General features: G+C 34.0%; 1 protein-coding gene across 1 annotated transcript; it reads left to right on the forward strand.

Moving 5' to 3' along the window:
- The first annotated feature begins 5,960 nt into the window (after nucleotides 1-5,960).
- Nucleotides 5,961-14,618, forward strand: LOC145016927 (triacylglycerol lipase 2-like). The gene is made up of 10 exons (XM_078975079.1): nucleotides 5,961-6,153; nucleotides 6,291-6,499; nucleotides 11,992-12,099; nucleotides 12,199-12,339; nucleotides 12,443-12,553; nucleotides 12,751-12,894; nucleotides 13,076-13,116; nucleotides 13,255-13,334; nucleotides 13,410-13,505; nucleotides 14,273-14,618. Exons 1-10 carry the CDS (start codon nucleotides 5,961-5,963, stop codon nucleotides 14,590-14,592), a joined length of 1,443 nt encoding a protein of 480 aa, XP_078831205.1. The 3' UTR covers nucleotides 14,593-14,618.
- Nucleotides 14,619-15,366: the final 748 nt, after the last annotated feature.

Below are 15,366 nucleotides of genomic sequence, written 5' to 3' on the forward strand. Positions count from 1 at the left end.
AACCCGAAATTCGAATAATAGAACGAGCGGTTTTTAGCCGACACGACCTAAATGAGAATCGAAGATCTCGTTAAGAGTAGCGTAACGAGAAAAAGAGGGACGAAAACGGACGTCGGATGAAGAAGTTATGATTTTTTAACGGACCAATCCTATCCCGACCTATTAATAATATAACTTTTAAAATAAATTAAAAATTAGCCGACGGAGTCCAAACGAAAGTTGTAGAGTACGTTCCCGCCTTCGCGTGGATATAAAGAATGTCAAAAATGGAGCTCGTATGCGAAATTTATGGGTTTTAAAAGTTAAGAGTGCAATTTGCGAAGCTGATGATGACGTGGCATGATCTGGATCGTCGCTTGCTGATCACGCCTTGCCTCGGATTCAGACACATCACTCCTCGACTACGCCTCGCATTCAAAGTCGGTACACCCAGCGTACCTTCGCTCCTTGTCATCCGATGCACGTGCAAGACAACTGGCTTCGGTTGGCATCCTTATCCGATGACTACGCCCAGCGTACGTCCGAGGCTTGCAGGCTATAAAAGGGGGCGAGAGTCTCCGGATTTTTCACACATTTTCTCATTCTCTCTCTACAATCTTTCTCTCTCTAAGGGTTTTAACTCCCCTAAACCCTAGGAAAAACCCCTAGCACCCTAAGGAAGCCCCGAGGCTCCCGGAGTCCCGAGAAAAAGGGTCTTTCGGTTTCGGAAACGCTGCTCTGAGCAAAGCCCGATTTTCTTTAAAATCCGCTGTAAGTGAGGTACGCTTAAGCAATTTTTAATATAGCTTTCAAATAATTATAGTAATGTTATTAGGTCCTTAAAATAATTATTTAGGCTATTATTATGAGTTATATTGAGTGTTATTTAACACTTATATACTAGTAATAATAGCTAGATTATTAATTTGTCGCGGTTATCGTTAGACTAAACCTTAGTCGTATTGGTACTAGGTTTTATCGAAGGGAAATTGTTTTAATAGTAATGAAGTGCTGTCCGAGTACCGAGTCATCACCTTATCAAGTGAGTGCATAGTTACTTTCAGCTTACACATAGATATGAAGTATTTTATATAAATTACGTGCTATGTGTGCATATTTTCTGAATACTTTCTATCTATGTTGGATGAACATTTTTATACATGTTTTCAATGATTTAAAATGTATATGTATTTTATATCTACGATAATGTTGGGATAAACATGGGTAGATATAATAGATGGAATATGAGTTGGATGATGAGTTGAGAGGTATTATAGACCACGAGGTGAGGGTGAGAGGTGGACGATGTGAGAAGCCTTTTTCCCAAATGATGGCCCCATCATTCAGCAGAGTATGGATGACAACCACAGACTATTCTAGACAGTCCAATGGAACACTAGCAGGCTCGCAACCTGTAGGTGTTGTGAACGACGTGTTCACCCGGTGTACTGTAAACCTTGGTGACCATGCAGACTTGGTGCCTAAACCTTGGTGACCATGCAGACTTGGTGCCTAAACCTTGGTGATCATGCAGACTTGATACCTAAACCCTGGCAACTATGCAGACTTAGTGCCCATTGTGTAAACCGTGGCAACGATGAATTTCTTGCCGAATCCTTGGGAATGAATGAACGAGTGATAGATGATTCTTAGGGTAGATCCTTAAGAGTAAAGAAGATAATGGGGATGGGTAATTGGGTTGATTGTTTGATTGTTAAACATAATAATTATATTATTGTGGGTTGAAAACCCTATGTACTCACCAGGTTTCCCAACCTGACCCACTCAGTTTATTTATATCACAGGTGTTGATATGAAGTCACATTACATTGAGAGATTAAAGAGATGTAGATCACTAGTGTATAAATGTAAGTTATGTGTATGCTTATGTTTCTGTATTGACGATGAAATCCCAAACGTTTTAAAATGAATAAAATATGTTTATTCGAAAATATTTTGATAACATATTTATCGTGTTTTTTTCTGGGAACAAATTTCGCAACATTTTTATGAAAAGAAGTACTCTTATTTTTATAAAGCATAAACAAAATCGGTCTTTTCTGGCCGTGAAAATGGGGATGTCACATAAAATCACATTCATGAAAGGGATAATTCACTCACTTGATAAAGTGACGACTTGTAATTTAGGCAGCGCTTTCCTTTTAACAATCGTTTTTTCCTTCGAGGCAACCTGGAATTATTATCGCTAATTTTTTAGTCTAATATTTATTGCAACTAATTATTAGGCCAAATTTATCATTAACACAAAGTCTACTTTCATGATCTATGAAGTAAGTAACAACTAGGTAGGATCATATCGTAGGTAGGGTCCATTTGGTATACGAAATATACTGTTTTGAAATTCCACTTTGAACAACTCACGAAATCACAACCTAGACATCATCACCGTAAGTATATCAATCAATATAACTACTTGGAATCACTAATAAATATTGTTTATAGGTTGATAATAACAATAATGATCTTAAACATAAGTTATACTTAAAGTAGGGTAAACAAAACTCACTTACATGGGGGTTTAGCAAGGAACTCGACTCTGTGTGGGCAGAACCTCTTAGCCAAAATCTCTACCTCTCGGGGCCTTCTGGTGCTTCACGACTTGCTTCGAACACCTAGGAGGTCCTACGCAAAAACTTAGAGGGTTTGGGGGTGTTTGGGAGAGAAATGGATTAGATTGGTGTCGAGCGATGAGGAAAAACGAGCTTTATTTATAGGTTGGAAGCAATTGCGTACGTTGGGCATACGTAAGGGTACGCTGGGCATAATCCGATCTACGTTGGGCGTACTCATGCTACATGTAACAATGGGCGTACTCATGCTACATATCCACACATAGGTATCGATGGAATCTATAACTTTTGTTTAGACTCCGTCAGCTGATTTTTATTTTTAAAGTTATATTTTAACAGGCCTAGAGAGTTAAAGTCCGTTAATTTTTTTTTAACTTTGTCATCCGACATCCGTTTTTGACTGCCTATATGTCATTGATCTCCTATTAACGAGATCTTCAATTTTCGTTTAGGTTGTGTCAGCTAAAAATCAATCAATCTAAAATTCGATTTTCGGGCTGTTTACTGTTTTACAAAATCTTAGAAAAGTCATAACTTTCTCAAATGAAGTCAGATTTGGAGGTTCTCTATATGCACGATCTCGGTTTAATGTATACTACAAATTTCATTTAAATCTCTAAGGCTAAAAACTAGTTTATCAAAAATTCACTTTTTACGATACGTGGTATCGTGTCGGGTTAGTCGCAAAACTTCGACGGGTCATAACTTCTTCGTTATAAGTCGGATTTCAACGTTCTTTATATGTGTGGAATCCCTATGACATATACTATACTTTGGTTAAGATTATTTATTCTAAATAATCTTCTATCAAAAAGTCATTTTTCATGTTGATCGTCTCTTAATTGATTAGCCCGAATCTACGAGCGTTACATTGAGCATACTCATTGGTATGTTGGGCGTATGTGTCAGGTGTGCAAACCATAAGTTTTAGGGTTTTAGCACTATATAAGCATCATTATCTCCTTAAAACCTTTCCTTCATTAGTTTCCATCTCCCAAAATGTCCCTTGCAAACCGTAGTCCTTTGGTATGTAATTTTGAGCTTGAAAGGGATGTGTTGTTATGCTTGTGAAAGAGGAAGAAGGTGGTATATTGTTTTAGAAGCTCAAGGCAACTTAGATCTTGAATTATCTCATCTTCAAGCATCCTTTGAAGGTATAAAGCTTGGATCTTGATGAATGTTTTCCTTGGATCTTGCTAGTTCTTAAGTTTTTATGCATTTTAATTCTATAAGCTTGGTGATCATGAGTATGGCTTACTATAAATTAAAAGAGTCGTCCTTTCAAACATTTTTGATTATTAGGAATCATAAAAATGTGATCTTGGTCTGTAAGAGTTGTGGTTTTAAGTTAGGATTTTTAATTTTTGGACCACTACTAAACATCAAAAATCATAAAGTTGGAAGCTTTATGACTTAGCTAGAATGATATTTGGGATTAGATCTGAACTTTGGACATGGTATCTTAATGGAATAAGATCTTAATAGAGAAAAAAGAAACCAACTGATTACACTTGGCTTACCTAGTGGTACGCTGCACAGACTTGGTAGAAGCTCCGTAACTTGGCAAAGGGTTCACTACACTAGGCGTAGTTACTACGTATGTTGAGCGTATTCATTTTATGTTGACGTTCTTTGACTTTATGACTTTATGACTTTGACCATTGACCAGGGGGTTAACTAAGTTTGACTTAGGGGTATTTTGGGTATTTTGAGTTTAGGTCCTTGTTTATTATTGAGATAGTAGTTGGAGCAGTGATCTATTTAGTACATTTCAGACTATGATGTGTGTTTTCCTCACTGTTCTCGTGGGTCTAAGGCAACAATGTATGCCCACTAGGTTATGTATCATGGTATATAGGATGTTGTTTTACTGTAGTGATCGGTAAAATTTGCATGATTATCTATTTGTTGGTTAACTGTTATTTTGTTGAATATGTCGACATAGTGCGGTTGGGTTGAGGAAATACTATTTTGTGCAGAAGCCAATAAACCTAAAAGCAAGCCAGACATAAGTTGTGGACTGGAAAGGCAAGATAGAGTTATGATATGGGCTCGGAGCAATCCAGACATGAGCTTTGGGCAAACCAGACTTATGTTACGGGCTTAGAGGTAATCTAGCCCGATGGCTATGAACCTTGTATGCATGTTGTTATATGTTGTATGGTGGAATTTTGGGGAAGCTCACTGATCTTTGGCTTACAATTTGATTGTTATGGTTTCAGGTACTTCAGAGAACAAGGGCAAGGCGAAGGATTGATCATGCACATCCTTCGGATTTTATGAGATTTGATTTTGGGATACTCTGATTTACGATATTGACATTTGGGAATCATGTTTTGTAAGCAATTATGGCTTTTGGTTTGGCTTTGAAAATGAAAATTTTATCTTGATTTTGGGGTTTTACATTGATTAAAGTCTTTTAGTATTTGAGATTCGTAAGACTTATTATAATTCCAAATTTTATTGTGTATCGTGACAAAATTCAGGTAACATAACTGCTGTTTTTATAACATTTTCCATGTTTCAACCAATATGAAACCAACAATTCCCATAATATTTGATAAGGTCTATAATTGATACGATACATAATTTACTAGGTAATGATTCTTAAAATCAGAGAATCAATTATGGTATCGTACATGACAAATTTCATATTATAGTAAAATGATCTATATTTTTATAATATTTATAAAAATGTAATAGAAATCATTTTTATGTTCATCTTTGTAAGGTCACACCTAATGATCTGATGAGTCAAACACTTTATATGCTGACCGCCAACGCCATCGTCAGCATCTCAAGACATTATTAGTATCAACATGAAGATCAATGTCAGTGAGTAGTTATATAATGTAATCTTTATATATTAGGTAACTATATAGATATGTATAGAATAGTTAGCAGATCCGATATCTTTTTGATAAGGATCCATTCTTGGTATAGATTAGATACAATACATTTATTAAAGGGATGTACTAGGATAGATTAGTATATATACAACATTAGGGTGAAACCTTAATCTAATTCTTGGGGACCATCTTTGTGATAACCCATTTTCTTGGTGAGAGATAACTTTGTGAATATCTCGTGTTCTTTACTTTTTATGTTCTTTGTTTGTTTAAGTTAATTTGCTTGGTCTTTATTTATTTTACTTGAAGTATATCCGATTAATACTAACCTTCAATTGGTATCAAATTAGGTTTTTGATACACTCAAGGTATCATGTCGACTTCCTATAACCCCAAGTCCTTTGGCCTCAACAAGATTCCTCCTTTCGATGAGCACAACTTCGTTGTGTGGATAACTAAGACCATGATTATTCTTAAAACCATAGACTATGATATGCTTAAAATTGTTGAAAATGGTCCTCACTTTCCTATGTGTCAATTTATGGTTAACAATGCTCCCGTTGGTCATTTGAATCAAAAACCAGAGACTAGATATCACGACGATGACATGAAGTTGGTTAGTCTTGATGTGAAAGCTAAAACTGTGATAGGAAACTCTCTTCGCTATCACTTGTATCATCTTGTATATAATTGTGAGTCGGAGCAAGAGATGATGGATACACTAACAGTGGCTTGTTAGTGCACTATAAAAGTTCAGGGCCACTACCATCAATAACCTTAACTAGAGATATGAGCACATCTTCGCTCAACAAGGTAAATCACCAATCCAAACGTTTAATAGATTTAACTGCTTGGTTCGTGATATGTGCAGGCTGGGAATGTTCAATCATTCATCTCAGTTGGGACCTTAAGTTCTTGGATTCTCTTGGGAAAATCTGGGAACATCATACTCATGTCCTTAAAAACAATGAAAAGATCAATGCCATGGATTTGAACTCATTGTTTGGAAATCTACAAAATTACGAAGAGACCAAAGCTCTTTGTAAAGACATCAAGAAGGAATCAAGCAAGGAAAAATATGTAACCTTGGTGTCTCGAAAGGAAGTTCATTTATGGCACTTCAATTTAAAAGATTTGATGAATCGGGTCTTTATCTTCTTTCTGAAAAAGATGAAAAATATCGCTTTTAGAATATTTCCTTGTTTTATTAGCTATTTTATTTGTATTCTTATATTATTTATTATTTTGTCTTGTACCATTTTAAAGAATTTGAAGGGGGCAGTTAATAAGCCAAGTATGTAACTATTGACAATTCATCGTCCCTAGAAAAATGTTGTTGTATGTTCCTAAATCTCTCTAAGTATCTCATTAGTGAGACTATATGTTGAGATGACATTGAGTAACCCCCTCACGTTGATTTTCTAGCATCGTCTAAACATTCAAGTGAGATTTCCTAGCCCAAATAAAAAAATATTAAAAAAAAGGCTTGGGTTTTTAGTTTTAGTTAATTGTCTCTTACCTAACTCCTGTACCTGGAAGAATGCTTGCCATATGCATCAAGTATCATGTTCTGCTAAAACATTGAGCATAACCCAATGGCTTACCCTGATTTCATAGTCATCAGCGTAAGGGTTACTTGTCTGATCCTTAAATGATAAAAGGTTATTCATGTCCTTGGCCTCCTAGTCTGAGGTATCACAGTACCATTATGAATTGATGGTGAATCTATGACTCTAGGCTGCAACTAACTCTATGATGCAAGGATTAAACCACTTCTTGTGGATGGGTTATCACTGTTGATGATTCACACTGATTCCACCTCAGTGTGACTGAAACAATCCTTTATCTCCTTATTTTCTTCTTTAAAGTTGTATGATTCAACATAATGTACCATACGCTGATGAGAGATTGAAAAATCTACGCCAGTGGTTTTGAGTAAGCATTTGATTGAATTAACTATAACTACTTTGATACGACAATTGAGCAAATGAGATTTGGACTAAAATGGAGGTTTTGTATTAGAGGATGTCTCTCTTCATTAAGATCATCAGTTTTAGTGAATTACTCACCAAGAGACAAGTTTCAAATATCTAAAGGTGTTTGTGATGGAGATCCCCTATCTCCATTTGTCTTCATTCTGACTATGGAGGGATTGAGCGTCGCTATTAAAAGCGTCTGTGAGAACTTATTATTATGTGGAATAAAACTTCCAAAATGTAGCCCATCCATCTCACACTTATTTTATGTTGACGAAGCTCTTTTGCAGGAGAATGGAAACTAGACAGTACTAAAAACTTATCTCCTATTCTTAAATGTTTTCATATTGTTTTAGGGATCATAGTGAATTTTCTGAAATCACGATTGTTTGGAGTCGGTATTCCAAACAGTGAATTACACCATATGGCTTCCATAATTGGCTGTTGTGAAGGAAACTTTGCCTTCACCTATCTTAGTGTGCTTGTGGGTGCCAATATAGCCCTAAAAAAGCATTGGAAACTTATCGTCGACAGATTCAAATCCAAGTTATCGGTTTGGAAGGCAAGCACATTATCATTTGGTTGAAGATTAACCCTTATAAAATCTATACTGACAGTCTTCCCACATACTTCTTGTCATTATTCAAAGCACCACAAGGAGTTCTTGAATCTCTTGAAAAAATCAGACGACGTTTTCTGTAGGTGAGATGATCAGAAATTGAAAATGCATTGGGTGGACTGGAAAAAAAGTCATCGATGCTAAAAAAAGATGACGGACTTAGTGTGGGAACCCTAAAAACACAAAGCATTTCACTTTTAATGAAATGGTGGTGGAAATCATACAACAGTGCCAATAGTTTATGGAAAAATGAAATCCTGAGCATACATAACTTAAGGAGGAAACCGGTATCATACATTGCTCAGAAATCATCAAATGGTATGGTCTAACATTTACAAGGAGATAAATAATCTAGACTCCATTGGCATCAATTACAAAGATTACTTCAGATTAATTCTAGGTTCTAGTGTTAACATACTCTTTTGGAAAGATATATGGTGTGACAATATCACTTTCCAAGCCCCATTCCCAACTCTTTATAATCTTGAAGAACGAAAATGTTTCTTGATTCAGGAAAGAATTTTTGCCAATGGATTCTCATGACGTTGGAAATAGATACCGAGAAATGAGGATGTTCTTAGGGAAATCTTCCAGCTTTACTTGGCTATAGGCAACATGGAGGTGCCTTCCAACAACAATTTTGGCTTTCGGTTCACAATAAACTCAGATGGAAGATACACAGACTTTAGGGAAGATACATAGACTTTATGATGAGGTTAATAAATTTTAAAATGAACTCGTATAAATGGCGATGATTTATTGGTCCAAATCAGTCCCTCTAAAGGTTTGTTGTTTTGTGTGCGAGCTTCGTTAAATAGAATACCGGTGGGGGATACTTTGGTGGTTAGAGGAATCAAAGGGAACAACCCTAGTTGCCCATTATGCGATAAGGAATTTGAGACATCGAACCATCTATTTTCTAATTGTGAGTTCATAATGAAGGTGCAAGAACGGATTATCAAATATTGTGGCCTGCAATTAGTTCAATTCGCCAAAATCTTGGAGTTCACTGACTTCGCGGGCTCTTAGGGCAATTGTACATGTAAAAGAGCGATACATGTCTCGTGTATTGCTAGCCATAAATGATGTAGTTTAAAAAAATTGTGAGTATCTCCAACGAAAACAACGGATATGATCAGGGCCGAATTTGAGAGGGGGTAAGAAGGGCAGCCGTACAACGCCCCCCAAAAAAATAGGGCCTTTGATTTAGCCATATTATTTGTTTAATATTTATATAAATAACAAATCCTTCAAATAAGAGCATAAGTGTCGTGTTGCTCAACCGGTAAGTATACCCCTTGTATTGTAACTCTATGCACGTACACTTCAGGTTCGAATCTCATTATCGTCATTGTTTAAGAATCTGCCTTTCTAATTTAGCCAAAACTTACTTTGTGCGCTTCCATTAAACTCTCTTTTTTTTATCTTTTTGTTTTTTTTTTTTGTTTTTTTTTTTTTTTTTTTTTTCATCAACTAAGAACAAGTTTGCAACATTCATTCTTATAATATTTTATTAAACTATTAAGTTGTATTTTTGTTAAAAGATTAATTATTTTTATTGAGTTTTCTTACACCATGCATCCATTTGTTTCATTAATTTATAATGATTTCCAAAAAGATTATGATAGTGATGGTTTCTAGTTATAAACAGAGAATAGTTGGATGGTTGAAGGAGAAGAGTAGATTTTTGTCACATTTTACTAATGACCTAACTAACATTTAACATCTTTGCTTTATTAAAATATTTATATTTTCAGTGCAATTGTAGTATAAAATTTCCGATCCAGAACAATTAGTAGATACTCATTAAAATTCTATGATTTTGTTATGTTTATTGTCATATAATTTATCGTCAACTTAAAAAAAAAAAGTAGTTCATATAATTTAATTCGTTACACGTTAAGGCCTAAGGGCTTTTTTTTCCAGTTCGTCCAAGACATTTGTATCCTCAGAACCGGCCCTGGATATGATAATAATTGTATCTTATAATTTCCGATCCAGAACAATTAGTAGATACTCATTAAAATTCTATGATTTTGTTATGTTTATTGTCATATAACTTATCGTCAACTTAAAAAAAAGTAGTTCATATAATTTAATTCGTTACACGTTAAGGCCTAAGAGTTTTTTTTTTTTTTCCAGTTCGTCCAAGGCATTTGTATCCTCAGAACCGACCCTGAATATGATAATAATTGTATCTTACATGTGAGTTACACATAAGAGTCATATAGGGTGTAGTACTTGGGCTAAGTGGTGTAGTTCACCTTTTGCACATCTATATATATATATATATATATATATATATATATATATATATATATATATATATATATATATATATATATATATATATATATATATATATATATATATATTTCTTCTTTCCTAGTTTGTACTCTTGTCCACGCTTGTTAGTTTCTTGCTAAACGGTGATGACTTTTAATGATATTTGTTGTTTCAAAAAAAATATAGTTAATCCATTTTGCCACATCTAGTGTCTTATTTATGACCACTTTGCTGTAAATTTCGAGATAACCATATATTAGAGGCCTAGTCACTTAATACGAGACACACATATGTTTTAAATTATTATTTCAACCCGTAAAATATTATTCGTTTTGACCATTTCCCTAAGTCACTCATCTATTCTACCATGTCTAGTGTCGTATGAACACTTTGTTCTAGAGTTCTAGACCTTCGAAATGGCCATAGTAGAGGTCAACCGTGGTTCCAACGAAATCTTGGTCCAGACACAGGGGTAATGTTAATCAAATGGTCCAAGAACTATGATTTGAACTATGATTTACTTTGTTCTAGGGATCTTGACCCTCGTTTTAAACTATGATTTATTTTGTCCTAGTGCCAATGTTTTTTTCTATATAAAAAGGACACTCAATGGTGCTCCATGGATACAAATATGGCCTATACAATTACCACTAAAATTATCGTTTTTCTTTACTTAACCTCGATCTCTGAAGCTATACGTAACGTAAATTCAATCAATAGTCGAGATGAGTTGTCCTCTTCGCCGATTAATCAGGTTGGCATATGTAGCTTATTGATTGAGACACAAGGCTACACATGCGAAGAGCACAAGGTATGTGTTTACTTGGTTCATATTTTCGGTGACAATATCTAAAGATAAGTTAATTATGTGGTATGTATATTGGTCACAAATTAAAAGTGGTTTGAGTTGACTCGTTAACACTAATTATGTTTTCCATCCTTTTTCGAGAATAACTAATGTATTAAATATAATTATAGAAACGATCAGTTTAAGTAAAACACTTCAGAAAGTTGTAACCCTTAAATATATTACATGACTTGTTTGAACTTTTTTTTTTAATTCTTTTAGCTATATTTTTAGTTTTACTCGTTGGACCTATTAATGATGAATGCACTTGAAATCGTTCATGTTTGGGAAAATGACTTAAAAGTCTATCTAAGTTTTTAAACCGTTCAAAAAAACTCAATTATGTTTTGTCTGTTCAAGAAAATCCAACGAACTAACCTTTTGTCTAAAAAAGCTCAACTAACTTACACTTTCGTTCACTTCCCATTCAGGTTCAACTGACTAATTAAAGTCAACAAATGACATGACTTCTGACGTGTAGACCAATGAAGTTTCAAAACTGTTCAAAAACCCTCAATCATTTTTTTTAACAAACAAAATATGATTGGAGTTTTATGAACGGTTTTGAAACTTCGTTGGTCTTACAAGTCATTTTCCGATATTTAATTACACGTCATAAGTCATGTCATTCGTTGATTTTCATTAACCCGTTGACCCTAAATAAGAAGTATAAGTTAGTTGAGCTTTTTAGACAAAAAGTTATGTTCGTTGGGTTTTCATAAACAGACAAAACATAATTGATGTTTTTTGAACGGTTTGAAAACTTCGTTGGGTTTATAATTCATTTTCCCTTCCTGTTTACATATTTGGGTTGAAATTGTGTAACCTTTTTTGTTTGTTTTAGGTGACAACAAAAGATGGTTATATACTTAGCATGCAACGTATTCCGACAGGACAGGGAGGTAAAAAGTCAGACAAACCCCCGGTTTTATTACAACACGGGGTTCTTATGGTAATTTTGCAACCTATACGTGAATACATTAATGACATCTTTAACGAAAACATTAAATACTTCAATGAATTGAGTAGTTTTTGTTTTGGTATTTAACAGGATGGTGGGACGTGGGTTTTAAACTCTCCGGATGAATCTCTTGGATTCATTTTGGCAGATAACGGTTTCGATGTTTGGATAGCGAACACTCGCGGAACCAATTATAGTCGTGGCCATACATCACTTAATCCTAGTGATCCAGTATATATGTTTCCTTTTATGATCATGACACGTTTTCTGTTTTATAAATCATTTTTGTGATTATTTATGGACTTTTAACAGAAAACTGTGTTTTAATTTCCAGGCTTATTGGGAATGGTCATGGGACGAATTAGTAGCATTTGATCTCCCTGCTTCGATCCAATTTGTGCATGATCAAACAGGCCAAAACATGCATTATGTTGGTCATTCCTTGGTAATAATATCCAACCAAATAGTGTTAGCTAATTTATATTTTTCAAATTAACTTTGTGACAAGTCATCGGTTAGTATATTTATTTTAATGTAACCACGTTAAATATTCAATTCTTTACTTGTGTTCTTTTTTATGTACGTGATTTATTTTCTCGTTTATTCCTAACAATTTGTGTTTTAACGTTTCCGATGATGTAGGGAACTTTGATCGCGTTTTCTGCCTTTTCAAAAGACCAAACATTGAACATGTTAAGATCGGCTGTTTTGCTTAGCCCTATCGCGTATTTAGGCCAAATATCTTCAACTCTTGCAAGAGCGGGTGCAGATGCTTTCTTAGGCGAAGTAAATCTCTTCTGTTTCGTAACACCAAAGTTTAAAATAACGAGAGTTGTTGGTTACAAAATCCAACTTTAGCTCTTTCTTCTTTATAATCTTTAGTTTCTTGATAGTTTATGTCAATAAAAAAAATGTTTCATTGTTGTAAAACAGTGTCCCCGAATAATGTTATATTCTTTTATGACAGGCCTTATATTGGTTGGGTCTCCATGAATTTGCTCCAAGAGGGTAAGAAAGATATATATATACATCGTTCTCAATTTCACAGTTTTTTACATTTCCTAACGGGTGTAATTTTGTTGCAATAAACGTACTTTATTGAATTGAAATAAACAAAATGGTATCTTGTTACCCAATTCTATACAGGAAAGCTGTTGCTGATCTTCTTAGTGTTATATGCAAGATGCCTGGCAACGATTGCAGTGATTTGATGACATCGTTTACTGGTATTTTTGTAGCTTGATTAAAATTATTTTGTGTAAAAAACACATTGACAACAATTTGTGTTTGTGGTGATGTAGGGCAAAACTGTTGTGTTAACTCTTCTATGACGGATAAGTTTCTTGAACACGAACCTCAGTCGACCGCAGCTAAGAACATGATCCATCTTGCTCAAAGTAAAACATTTTATCTGCTAAATATGGTTTTATATATATATATATATATATATATATATATATATATATATATATATATATATATATATATATATATATATATATATATATATATATATAGTTATATTTAATATATTAATATTTATGATAAAAAAGAAAATATAATGTTGATGGGGTCCTCAACTCCAGTTTATTCATAGTTAATTAATTAAATGTCCAAAGCATTCACGAACGACCTACACTCATGGATACAAATAGGTGCGAATATGGATAGTGGCACATCGCTGGTAGCAGACTCATTTATCCAAACACCCACTTAATGAGTATTAATTAACTTATTAGTTTTATTACCATCTTAGGTAAATCATGTTACATATATGTGCTCACACATACACTAATATACACATGTCCTATCATCGGGGTTCATTTAATATTAATAAAAAAAAAAAAAGAAAAATTTTCATTTGTCATATTCCATTGTTCCAAAGTCACACTCTACACCACCCACACACATATTAGGTTTTGAACCTAGGACCTTTATTATGTAACTACATAGGGCGTGCTATTACATGATATTTTTAGAGAGAACATTTTAATTTGTGTGGATCAATAAAATTATGAAAGTATTTTGCATTACTATGTAACTAACCCAAATTTTGATCTCTAAATTTATAACTTCAGTTTAATAGTCATAAAACTGTTGTATCATACACTTAAATACTATTTAAGACTCATTTGTTTATAACTCTTATTGAAAATCCGTGTAGTGATCCGAACAGGAGCTATAACAATGTATGATTATGGAAATGTTGATGATAATGAGAAGCACTACGGACAATCCACGCCTCCGGTTTATGACATGGAAAGCATCCCGAAAGATTTCCCAATGTACCTCGGTTATGGAGGGGCAGATGAGTTGGCTGATGTGCAAGACGTCAACACACTACTCAAAAGCGTTAAGGATCATGATCCGGATAAGCTTGTTGTACAATACCAAGATGACTATGCACATGCTGATTTTGTTTTTGCTGTGAATGCAAAAAAACTTGTGTATGATCCTCTAATGGCATTTTTGAACCTCAATTAAAAAAACGTGACATCCGTGTATTTTAATAAATGGATTTATGTTTGTACATTAAGTTTCATAACCATGTGAATGTATCAATATAGCAAAATTTTCATTTGTCATATTTTAAATTTAGATGTTTGATAGTTTATAATTGCATATGTTTTAATTTACAAATGATGACAGGTTTTTTGTATATCGATTTGGTTGAAGGATAAATTGTATGTAATAGAACATGTTTTAGTTTAAATTTTGTACTTTCAAGATTTATGAACATTTTACGTATATTTATTTTTAAAAATGACAAAAATAGCAATCATGGAGTGTGGCTTTTTACAAAATGTTCATGAACTGGTGCGTCATTAGCATCTCTCTTACGTGTGGTACGTGGTCGACCTCTGTTCACCATGATCGTTGCAGTGCTGAATCTGATACCACTTGATAGGGTTCTTGAAGATAAAGAAGCAACAAAAGAGAATAAAGAACAAAGAGATAGCAAAATCTCGATTAATTTCAAGCAGCAAAATAATAACAGTCCTCCAAACCAAAACAAAACAAGTAAATAAAGTGCAAACTCCACAAAAAGGGAAGCAAATAAGTTCCAATCAAATACCAGTTGGATATTATTCAATTACTAAAAATAAGCTAAAAAAAGATAATCTCCAACTTGAAACCATATCCACGCATTAATATGTCTCCAACTCGAGTTGGCTACGACTCTGGTTCAATATCATGGAGATTGGCTTTTTACAAAATGTTCAATTTTCAAGCTTTTTTTTTTTTTTTTTCAAAACG

This window comes from Lactuca saligna, chromosome 9 (assembly GCF_052625555.1).
Source record: "Lactuca saligna cultivar CGN05327 chromosome 9, ASM5262555v1, whole genome shotgun sequence".
Lineage (NCBI taxonomy): Eukaryota > Viridiplantae > Streptophyta > Magnoliopsida > Asterales > Asteraceae > Lactuca > Lactuca saligna.

Bases quoted from the DNA above. Each gene is read 5' to 3' on its own strand.
- LOC145016927 (XM_078975079.1), top strand. From the start codon at position 5,961: ATGGTTAACAATGCTCCCGTTGGTCATTTGAATCAAAAACCAGAGACT. The intron at 12,340-12,442 runs GTATATATGTTT...TTTAATTTCCAG, and splicing joins CACTTAATCCTAGTGATCCA to GCTTATTGGGAATGGTCATG. The intron at 12,554-12,750 runs GTAATAATATCC...CCGATGATGTAG, and splicing joins ATTATGTTGGTCATTCCTTG to GGAACTTTGATCGCGTTTTC.